Source organism: Danio aesculapii, chromosome 25 (assembly GCF_903798145.1).
Source record: "Danio aesculapii chromosome 25, fDanAes4.1, whole genome shotgun sequence".
NCBI lineage: Eukaryota > Metazoa > Chordata > Actinopteri > Cypriniformes > Danionidae > Danio > Danio aesculapii.
The window spans coordinates 3,492,446-3,504,945 of NC_079459.1; the positions used below are offsets into that span (position 1 = coordinate 3,492,446).

The window sequence follows — 12,500 nt, forward strand, 5'->3', positions numbered from 1 at the left end:
ATCCACAATAATTTAGTGGCTGCGTTTTATTTATTTATTGAATATTGTGAATTTACATTAGAACATTTCAATTAATAATACCAACAGCAAAATTTTTGGGATGGCCATAGGCGTGGCCAGAATTACATAGGGGTGGCCCTGGCCACTCTTGGCCACCCCTTGGGGGCGCCCCTGCACCAATCGCACTGCTACAAGTGTGATATTGCGTTTATCCAACAGTCCGACAGCATAATCGTGTATATAAAAAAGAAAATCAAACACAGAGAGTCTCGAAAACCCTTTTGTATAAGGAACTACTTTCTTTCGCCATTCATTCACATCTGCAGCTGACGGTCAAAATAGCCTCCAAACAGAAATCATTGCTTAAAAACACGTCACTTTAGAGCTACTTGAATGATTCTCCTGCATAATGTCTAAAGTGATGAAAAACAGACGATTTTGCTCACATTTTAAGTTTATAAGACTGAACGGCATGAAATGCCATCAGTCTACAGAGATTTCCCAGGATTTCTCTGTGGAAATCAGGAGATCACAATAATTAACCTTGAAAAAGCTACCCACTGCGCCGCCGTGCCGCCTGGGCTGTTACTTACAGTACAAAAAAACGTGATAATTAAAATAAAAGAGGGTCCAATAGAACTTTGCTGTGAATGTTTTTATTTCTTGGTTTAGACAATGGATAAAAAAAGTACAAATTTCTGCTCAGCAAAGTACAATATTCATTCTGCAATAACTTTAAAAGAGCCCCAATATCAGCTCGCTTTAATACTGATTAACATTTTTCTACTGAGACTTTCTTTTTAAAGGGGTGTGAAACCAAACGTGGCACATTTAGATTTGACGTAGTTCAATGATTCTTAATGGAGAACACATGTTTGTTTCCAGTCTAAACGAGTGCGTTTACAATCTCTAAAGCGGCAGCAGGGTAGAGTATATAGAGATGACCTCAGAGCTCCAGTTCTCCTTCAATCCTCAGTCATCTCCATTGCACTGGTTTAGCAGGGCCCTCTGGTATTATCCGTCTGTCTGATCCTGTTAAAATCAAACACACAACAGTGCATGAGAACTATTTACACTGTCATTAGCATCATTCTACACCTCACTTTTAACATTGAAATATTGAAATGTTCAGTCACAGGCCTTAAAGGGACAGTTTACTCAAAGATTCAAATGTACTCACTATTTACTCACTCGTTTCAATACTACAGGAGTTAAATTAAATTCATTTTGTGTTCAGTTTTAAAAAAGAATGTTTGAAATAAGGGTGTAATGAAAATGGTAAGTCATTTTGGGTGAACTGTCTCTTTAAAAATGCATGCAGATGATTAACTTTTACTCTGATATGATTAAACTCTATATTAAACTATGATCCAACATTGCATATCCTGTGATGTGACTATTGCGGATGCACACATTGCGATATCGATGCTAATCCGCTATATTGTGCAGCCCTAACTTGAATATAGCTTAGTTGTCTTTACTTTTTTATGTCCTTTGTCAAAAACATACTCTCTCATTATTAGTGCTGTTTAAGCATTATCAAAATCAATTTTACACAGATATAAAAATAAATATAAACTAAATAGATTGCTGCGTGTTCTATGATATGCTGTAGCAAATTTGAACGTCATTGTTTTTCTTATTATTTACCATGTATACATAGACGTTACTTGATTCAATAGGTCGTGAAAATTTACTTGAAAGTTCTGGAAAAGTCTTGGAAAAGTCACGGAATATTAGTAGTTAAAATGTGTATGAACCATTTGGAAGGTAAATGTTAACAAGCTAAAGTGTTGAATCATGTTAGCAATGTTAAAAATTTTAGCAACATCTAGCTAAATCATGCTTGCACTGTGCAATAATTTGCAGAGTATGCTAGCAAAGTTTTGTAATTTAAACAAATGTCAATCAAGAAGCTAAAACATTTTTTACTTAAACGTTATGTAATAATACATGCTAAAACATGATAGCAGTGTGCTGGAACATGCTTTAAACTTGCTAGCAACATAGTAATAAATGCTAAAATGTTCCAGCAGAAATTTAGAGCATGGTGTCCTTGGGCTAAAACATGCTTAGCAATGGAGTAATACATGGTAGCAATGTACTGCATACCTCAACATGCTAAAACATGCTCTAAGGTTGGTAGCATTTTACCAAAACATGTTAACAATGTTTTAAAGCATGGTAGCAATGTGATAAATCACACGCTAAACTTGCAAGCAATATTATAAAGCGTGGTAAAAATGCTAACAGTTTTGGTAGCAAAATGCAGCATGCTAAAACTGAGACAGCGTGCTAAATTATGCTAGTGAGCAGCTAACAATGTTGTAAAACATGCAGGAAACTTGATAGCACTTAAGGCTGATTTACGCAGTTGGTCAGATGTAGCCTTTGCGCAGTCGCATACCCTTGATGAGCACCTCTTGCGCACCTCAAATGGAACTACATGTCGCATAGTGCAAGCTCTGTGATTGGTCAGCTTGGGAGAATTAGGAGAGTGTGTCTGAGCCTCGGACGTTATCAGGAAGGCTATTCCAGAGTTTAGGAGCTATAAATGAGAAGGCTCGACCTCCTTTACTCGACTTTGCTATTCTAGGTACTACCAGAAGCCCTGAGTTTTGAGACCTTAAAGAGCGAGTTGGATTGTAGCGAGACAGAAGATTGGTTAGATAAACAGGAGCTAGATTATTTAAAGCTTTATATGTAAGAAGCAATATTTTAAATTCAATACGAAACTTAACAGGCAGCCAGTGTAAGGAGGATAAAATTGGGGTGATGTGATCAAATTTTCTAGACCTGGTAAGAACTCTGGCAGCTGCATTTTGTACTAGCTGAAGTTTGTTAATAGAGGATGCTGGGCAGCCAGCAAACAGTGCATTACAGTAGTCCAGCCTAGATGTCATAAAAGCATGGACTAGCTTTTCTGCATCTGATAAATAAAGATCCACAGGACAACAGCGAGCCCTTTAGGTTTTAAAGTGTGGAGTCCCATTGAGGAGCTACAGATGGGTAATTTTGTTTTGTGTTTACTTCAGGATTAAAGTCGTTGCACGTCCGCCAGTTCCTGCCTCTGAATGAGCGACTTTAAGCTAGTTAAACAGTACAGTGCAGTAAGTAGCATTACAGGTGTGTAACACCTGGGAAGAAACTCAACACAGAGGAACTTAAAAACCACACTGCCAGCTAGCATTTTTTAAAGTGCTATTGCAGAGCAAAACAAAGGAGAAGAAGGAGGAGAAGAAGGAGTTCTTCTCCTTCGCTCCATTGCGCTGAAAGACACAATCCGCTAACATTAAAAGAGCAGCTAGATGCCTGATGTAATTCAACTGCAAGACATCAGAAACATCAGCAGGTAGATTACAGATGAGCCACTTAATACTTTCTTCCAATAACAGGAACGCATATAAAGGTGTTAGCAGAAGAAACTTATTTTACCATCGAGGTAGCGAAATTCAGCTCTGTGTTGTCAATACACTGACCTGAGGAAGGAAAAATGTGGAGATTAGATTCAGCTGCTGGGTTAATAGTGGCGAAATGAACAACTGCAATGTATACATTACATAACTTTCAAACAATTTTTATAAATTGCCCTTTTTCTTAAACGTTTCTGACACGCTCCTCCAAAACACAACAATGTTGCTTAATAACATTTAGATCTGGTGGCTGTGCACTTTATGTTCATCTAACCACTCTGTCACCAATCTTGCTGTGTGTATTGGTGCATTATCATCCTGATACACAGCACCGCCTTCAGGATACAATGTTGGATACAGAATGGTTTGGTAGTCCTTGGTGGTGACACATCATCTAGCACAAGTATTGGGCTTAGGGAATGCCATGATATTACAGCCTGCCAGGATCTGGATGGAGGACCCAAACTCAGAACGCGGTAAAGGGTGGGTGTGTTTACAGATAGGAATAATATGGTGAAACAAGCAAACAGTTCAGCAGAGCGGTGATGGTTAGTGCACAAGAGCTCCTTATGGCAGTGGGACATGGGCTGCAGATAATCGTAGGTCGTGAGGCAGATAAAGGAAGTAGTTGTTCCAGTTGTTCAGAGGGAACCAGCAGCCAGGGGCATTTTAAGCTCAGGAACCAGGCACGAAGGAACACCAAACACGAAGCACAAGGGAGATGGGAGAAAGTTGTAGAAAGTCAACCAGACTTCCGTCAACATTTACCATCCAACCTGACAGAACTAGAGAGGATCTGCAAGGAGGAATGGCAGAGGATCCTCAAATCCAGGGCTGTTTTTCTGTCAATATGGGGTGCTTTGTGTACATAAATGAGGAAAAATGAACTCAAATGATTTTAGCAAAGGCGACATGGTGGCTCAGTGGTTAGCACTGTTGCCTCACAGCAAGAAGGTTGCTGGTTCGAGTCCCGGCTGGGTCAGTTGGCATTTCTGTGTTTGCATGTTCTCCCCGTGTTGGCGTTGGTTTCTTCCGGGTGCTCCGGTTTCCCTCAAAGTCCAAACACATGCGCTATAGGTGAATTGAATAAGCTAAATTGGCCGAAGTGTGCGTGTGAATCTGAGAGTGCATGGGTGTTTCCCAGTGATGGGTTGCAGCTGGAAGGGCATCCGCCGTGTAAAGCATATGCTGGATAAGTTGGTGGTACATTCCGCTGTGGCCACCCCTGATAAATAAAGGGACTAAGCTGAAGGAAAATGAATACATGAATGAATGATTTTAGCAAATTGCTGCAAAAATTTTAGGTGGTCTGAATACTTTCAGTGATTAGTTTGCTTTATTTTATCTGCAGGTGCTCTATCTCGCCCACAGGAACTGGTTATCTACAAAAACTGACATCTATAATGTCTTCGAACCAGAAAACAAAACAAACAACTAAAGAAAAGAAAGAAAGGAATGCCTGAGTGAAAGAGGAAGCGGACAGCAATTATGGCAGATGCAAGGTCAACATATCACACACATATTGTTTTCACTCTAAAGCATACTAGCAATGGGTGAAAAACAAGATGGCAACAAACTAAAACATGTCAATAACATTCTTAACAGAAGATAATATCAGTCAGTTTTATGGGGTGTTTGTAGATTAAGTGTATTACCAAGCATCAGGAAGGACTCCTTCAGGTCCCCTTTGACCTTTTTGTCGACGCTCTCCATCTGGCTGTACTTCATGTATATTTGAAACACTGTGAAAGTAAATGCAAAATCCACATTTACTGGACACTTGCCTCTGTTTAATTAGATGGATAAAAGAAAGAAGTGAAAGGAGGCTCTCAAACCTTTCTGGAGGTGGTGAAAGTTTTTCTGTGTCATGATGGTGATGCACTTGTCCATATCAGTGCCTTTGGTTTGAAAGTCATACAGCGTCTGCACAGGAAATATATAATATAATATAATATAATATAATATAATATAATATAATATAATATAATATAATATAATATAATATAATATAATATAATATAATATAATATAATATAATATAATATAATCAACATAATATAATATAATCAACATATAATATAATATAATCAACATATAATATAATATAATATATATAATATAATATAATATATATATATAATATATATAATCAACATATTAATATAATATATATATATAATATATCAACATAATATAATATAAATAATATATAATATAATATAATATATATATATATATAATATAATATATAATATAATATAATATAATAATAATCAACATATAATATAATATATATAATATAATATAATATAATATAATATAAATAATATAATATATATAATATAATAAATATAATATAATATAATCAACATATAATAAATAATCAACTATAATATAATATAATATAATATAATATAATATAATATAATATAATATAATATAATATAATATAATATATATAAATAATAAATATAAATAATCAACATATAATATAATATAATATAATATAATATAATATAATATAATATAATATAATATAATCAACATATAATATAATATAATATAATATAATCAACATATAATATAATATAATATAATCAACATATAATATATTATAATATAATCAACATATAATATAATATAATATAATCAACATATAATATAATATAATATAATATAATATAATATAATATAATATAATATAATATAATATAATATAATATAATATAATATAATATAATCAAATGTATAATATTATTTTTAAACTTAACTAAATTTGAATATACATCTATAAATGCTCACACAGGGGTTGGACACAGAAACTAAAACACTGGCCAATTTAGTGTTAGAGATTTCATAGCTAAATGTGATGAGCATGGAGGCTAAAGTTCATCAAATGCACATTTCACCAGCAAGAGCAGAGAGTGAAGGTTTAATCAGCAGAGTAATAGCACAGTTTTGCTTAAAATATTGCAAATTGCACTCAACATTATGGGTGACATATCAGTTCAAAAGAGAACAAATTGTTGGTGCGCATCTGTGACCAAGACAGCAAGTCTTTGTGATGTATCAAGAGCCACAATATCCAGGGTAATGGCAGCATACCAAGAAGGATGATTATTTATTATTGTCTAAAACCAGGTGTTTCAGTTCGGTTACATAGCATATGTTTTACACAACGGATGCCCTTCCAGCCGCAACCCAACACCGGGAAACACCCATACACTCTTATTCACACATACACTACAGCCAATTTAGCTTATTTAATTCACCTGTCTTTGGACTGTGGAGGAAACCGGAAAACCCCGGAGGAAACCTACGCGAACACGGGGAGAACATGCACACTCCACACAGAAATGCCAACTGACTCTGGGACTCGAACCAGTGTCCTTTTTGCTTTGAGGCGATTGTGCTACCCACTAAATTTTATTAAAATATTTAGCTTAAAAAGGTGGCACGGTGGCTCAGTGGTTAGCACTGATTCCTCACAGCAAGAAGGTCGCTGGATTGAGCCCAGGCGGGGTCAGTAGGCATTTCTGTTTCAGTTTGCATGTTCTCCCCGTGTTGCCGTGGATATAGGGGAATTAAACTAAATTGTTTGTCGTGTATGAGTGTGTGTGAATATGAGTGTATGCATGTTTCCCAGTACTGGGTTGCGGCTGGAAGGGCATCCGCTGCGTAAAACATGCTGGAATAGTTGATAGTACATTCCACTGTGGCAACCCCTGATAAATAATTAAGGGACTAAGCTGAAGGAAAATGAAAGAATGAATTTATCTAAATAGAGAATATTAATAATACAAACATTTTTTGAAATGTCTAATTTATATATAATATAAACATTGCATATAATTAACTTCTATTCATATAAAAATATGGAATAAAAACTATAAAAGTATGTAAACAGTTTATAATTTCTATAAATATTTTACATTTTACACAAACGCATATAAATATTTATGTTTAAGTCTAAGTTTACATTTCTCTTGAAAAGAAATACAGATATATAATACATTGTATATAAAAATATAATTTCTATGAATATATTAATATGCATTCTACATATTTAAATGCTGTTTAAATTTTAATATCATTTACTTATATAATATAACACAAAAATATATTATGTATATATATATATATATGTATATATATATCAATGTATATTAAAATTAAATATTTTTAGTGTGTAATAACTTTATGATCATTAATATTTCATTGAAGTTAATACTTTTCATATTTATTATTGTGTTTATCATGTTTTTGTTTTAAATACCATTGAGCAATCAAAAAAAAGTGTGTCAATTAGTAAATCCAGTAAATTTAATTAAATAATATCTAATTATTAAATTCTGAGAAATAAACCTCAAGGACTTACTCTGGCATCTTCATTAATGTACTTTTCATCAGTGGTGCAAGACTCATCTCTTATGACCTGAGAAGTTACAAATGATAAGCAGATTTTTTTAGGTTCACTTTTTAATTGTTCCTTATACATAGTGTGTTAAAGTGCTAGCTGACCGTAACCAGAGAAAGCAGGAGTTTCTTAATGTCTCCTAAAAAACTATTATCCAGATCCTTCTCCAATTCCTTCTTGAACACTGTGATGAGACACATGTTAATATCATAAGCACAAAATCCTAATAAGTGCATTTAAACACTGCCATATACTTACATCCCTCGTAGGCTGTTTTGATCTCCTCTTTCTCAGCATTGCTTCGACAGGCGAGGATCTCAATCAGAGACTTTTTGTCTATTGTAGGATTTTAAAAGTACACAGATATTATGCTTGTGAGAAATGTAGTGCTCACCTTAATAATTAATCTAGACATAAGAATACTAGACATACTAGAATCTAGAATATTAGAATTCTGGTGATGAGTAGGAGTATCTGTTGAGTAAGTACCAGTGTCTAATGAATGAGTACTAGTGAGGACCATACCTATTGTTACGGACCATATCCTGAACAGTTACAAAAGACTGATTGAGATTTGTCAAAGACTTGGCATTTACAAACACAAAAATTTTTAATTCTGAAAAGCAGTTTCAACATTTAATCTCTCAAATTGAGTACCAGTATTTGATGAGTTAGTTATAGTATCTATATAGTAGGGCGGCTGACTCACTACTGCCCCTGTGGCCAGTTTATACTTCATCGAGTCTTCAGTACAGAAAGCCCACTACAACACTGCAGCGTCTACTGTTGTAATGTCTCATCATCATGATCAGTTCAGGAAAGCACATCAACTTTGTCTCTCACCTTTAGTTTTTATAGCGGTGCCAATCCTGGCAGCATAGTAGGACCCCGACTACAATGTGAAGAAAAATACAGCCAAAATGAGAAAAATACTGTAAATACTTACGATTTTCTATATTTATCAATAATATTAAATTATTTTAGCTAGATAAATTTGTATACATTTATTATTGTATACATTAGTTTTGATTATATAAGTTTATATACAATAGTTACTATATATTTTGTTAATATATATATATAATACTTTAAAAAAGTAGGCCTATACACAGTTTAAGTCAAAATTATTTGGCCTCCTGTGAATTTTGTTTCTTTTTCAAATATTTACCAAATGATGTTTTAACAGAGCAAGGAATTTTTCACAGTATTTCCTATAATATTTTTTCTTCTGGAGAAAGTCTTATTTGTTTTATTTCGGCTAGAATAAAAGCAGTAAAACCACACAGAAATGCCAACTGACCCAGCCAAGGCTGGAACCAGCGTTCTTTTTGCTGTGATGCGACAGCACTACCCACAAAATGTGCCCTCTGCACAGAGACAAACTGGTTTGAGTATTTCAGAAACTGCTGATCTACTGGGATTTTCATGCACAACCATAACTAAGATATACAGAGAATGGTCTGACAAAAAGAAAATATCCAGTGAGCGGCAGTTCTGAGACTACTTTCAGCAGGATAACGCACCATGTCATAAAGCGTGAATCCTCTCAGACTGGTTTCTTGAATATGACAATAAGTTCACTGCACTCAAATGGCCTCCACAGTCACCAGAACTCAATCCAATAGAGCACCTTTGGGGTGTGGTGGAATGGGAGATTCGCATCATGGATGTGCAGCCGACAAATCTGCAGCAACTGCGTGATGCTATCAAGTCAATATAGTCATGTCAAATCTCTGAGGAATATTTCCAGTACCTTGTTGAATCTATGCCAAGAAGGTCCAATCCGGTACTGGTAAAGTGTACCTAATAAAGTGGCTGGTGAGTATGTGCATGTGTGTATATATATATATATATATATATATATATATATATATATATATATATATATATATATATATATATATATATATATATATATATATATGTGTGACACTTTAATATGAGCATTACCGCCACGCCTTGTACCGCCGCCACCGCATAAGGACATGTTTTTAGGTATGACCACAGTTTGAGACTCTGCTGCCAGGAGGCACAAGGGAACGGGATGCAAGTAATGTACAATTAAAGAAATAAAAGACCACTAAAATAAACGACAACTAAAATGAAAGTAGGTTCAAACATTCATACAATTAAATTAAATAAATAAATAAATATATAAAGCAGTGTTTTAGCCTAAAAATAGAGAGATGTACAGTGTTTGTTACTTTAAAGTGATATAAGACAGTTACTAAATAAGCTTTTTCATTTACGTTTTCTTTTACATTTTTGTTGTTGATTATATTATAAAAACGGTGGCAGAGGGCACATTTTGTGGGTAGCGCTGTCGCATCACAGCAAAAAGAACGCTGGTTCGAGCCCTGGCTGGGTCAGTTGGCATTTCTGTGTGGAGTTTGCATGTTCTCCCCATGTTGCTGTGGGCAAAGGTAAAATAAATCAGTTATTAGGAATTAGGTTTTAAAACTATTATGTTTAGAAATGTGTTGAAAAAAAAAAATTCCCTCCGTTAAACAGAAACTGGGAAAAACATATAAAATAATCTAAATTTGACAGAAGGGCTGATAATTCTGACGAGCACTTACTCCACTCTGTTCGATGATGGACTTTGAAGCGGAAGACCCCATCCTGGACCAGTTTGCTTGATGCCACTTATATCTGTCATGAAATCAAATCCCCAGCTTATTCACATTGGGTTTCTAAAGCTTAAATTATAGTGAACGCAACTCCATCACATGAGCTACAGAGTTTCATAATGCAAAACTAAAGCATTTAGCAGAACTGAAACCACCTCATCTGGGCAAACAGAGTCAAAACAGTGACATACAAACATATAAAACACTTTAAATAAAGACACATATAGACATAAATCGATTCTTTCCATATTATAATTAATGCCATACCATCCAAATGCTTAAATCACATGCTGATTATCTGTCTAAAGTTGTCATTTCTTAGTTTTTTCCTTATTAAAATGCCATAATAATGTAAAAGTTGCAGTGTCACTCTGAAAGTTTAAAGAAATAGACTGTATTTGTAATATAATACACTTTTGTTGCTTAATTATACTTAGAATAATTAGTACAGCATTTCGGAGTCGAATAAAAAGGTTTTAACATACCTCGCTGATCAGCAGATCTCAGACACTGTGCAGAACAAGCTCAGCTATGGAGATCGAGGTGGGTGTTTTATATAAACGCCAGAGGGCTGAGCTGTTGACGGTTATCTCCGCCTCTCTCTTTTTAGGACATAAAAGCAGCTGCAGCCAACGGTTTATGAAAATAGTCTGTATGCTAAAGAAGAATGTTCTGGGAAACTGTAGGAATTTTCCAAGTCAAATTTAGGAGTACTGCTCAGACAAACTTCATTGCTTAAACGATCGATCTTAACCTTAAAAATTACGGACCTAATCACGGCCGCGCACAGCAGGAATGTTAACTCGTGAGAGATTTAATATATGAATATGCTAGTAACACTATAACAATGTTTTAAAATGTGTTAGACATGCTAACATTTTTGAATCCTGCTAGCAATTGCTAAATATTAGCAATATGTTAAACATCGTGGTTGCTAAAATGTGCTAGTAGTGTGCAAAAATATGTTAGATGCTTAAAACATGATGGCAACAAGCTTAAACATGAAATAAACATGCTAATAATTTGCTACTTTCACGCTAGTAACATTACAACAGTGTTAAAATGTGCTAGACATGCTAAAATGTTGAATCGTGCTAGCATTGTTAAAAATGTTAGCCATTTGTAAAAACATCTTGTTTGATAAAAGTGCTAGCAGTGTGCAATAATATGCTAAATGCTTAAAACATGGTAGCAATGTGCTGCAACATGCAATACACATGCTAACAATGTACTAAAATATGCTAGTAGCTATATAACAATGTGTGAACATGCTAGAAATTAGAAGTCAACATGCTAAAAAGTGTTAAATCATGTTAAGAGTGTGCAATATTATGCTAAGTACATGATAGCAACATTTAAAACATTGTAACATCTTGTTTGCTAAAAGTGCTAGCAGTGAGCATTAGTATGCTAAATGCTTAATGGTAGCAATGTGCTGCAACGTGATATACACATGCACAGCAGGAATGTTAACTCGCGAGAGATTTAATGTAAGATGATATATACAGTTGAAACCAGAAGTTTACAGACACTCTAAAAAAAGGAAGATAACCATTTTTTTAAATGTCTGATGGTAAATCTTACTAAACATTTACTATTTTAGGACTGTTATATGGAATAATTTTTGTGCCAATAAGAATGAACGTAACTTTATAAAACTGAACGTAACTTTCCAAGAAACGATCAAAAATATGCCACTGCAAAAGAAGAAAAACACAATGAAAACAAAAAAATGAACTCAGTCGCACGAGTTTAACATGCTCTTCAAATATGCTTCATTCTTTGTTAATGATTTTCAAAGAATCGTTTTCGCGAATCATGGATTTTGAATGCGTTGCCACAGTTTTCGCTTACGCTTTGTAAATTTTCGTTTGCTGTTTTGGCACAAACTTCTCGTGGGGGCGGGCTTAACAGCGATCTACACTGATTGGCTAATGAGCTTTTGATGGACAGTTGCTCTCTGACCTGGAAGCACAGACGGTGACGTCCGTGCACTGCAAACTTGTGAATAACAACAATAACCCGCAAAATAACTGTTGC

At 34.6% G+C, this 12,500-nt stretch overlaps 1 protein-coding gene across 1 annotated transcript; it reads right to left on the reverse strand.

Moving 5' to 3' along the window:
- Positions 1-640: 640 nt before the first annotated feature.
- Positions 641-11,047, reverse strand: LOC130219606 (annexin A2). Its single transcript, XM_056452042.1, has 10 exons — positions 10,946-11,047; positions 10,410-10,482; positions 8,674-8,722; positions 8,089-8,166; positions 7,935-8,014; positions 7,792-7,848; positions 5,249-5,336; positions 5,069-5,155; positions 3,436-3,479; positions 641-1,032 (listed from the first exon to the last, which is right to left on the reverse strand). Exons 2-10 carry the CDS (start codon positions 10,449-10,451, stop codon positions 1,015-1,017), a joined length of 543 nt encoding a protein of 180 aa, XP_056308017.1. The 5' UTR covers positions 10,452-10,482; positions 10,946-11,047; the 3' UTR covers positions 641-1,014.
- Positions 11,048-12,500: the final 1,453 nt, after the last annotated feature.

Bases quoted from the DNA above. Each gene is read 5' to 3' on its own strand.
- LOC130219606 (XM_056452042.1), bottom strand. From the start codon at position 10,451: ATGGGGTCTTCCGCTTCAAAGTCCATCATCGAACAGAGTGGA. The intron at 8,167-8,673 runs GTGAGAGACAAA...ATCCTACAATAG, and splicing joins CACCGCTATAAAAACTAAAG to ACAAAAAGTCTCTGATTGAG. The intron at 8,015-8,088 runs GTAAGTATATGG...GTCTCATCACAG, and splicing joins CAAAACAGCCTACGAGGGAT to TGTTCAAGAAGGAATTGGAG.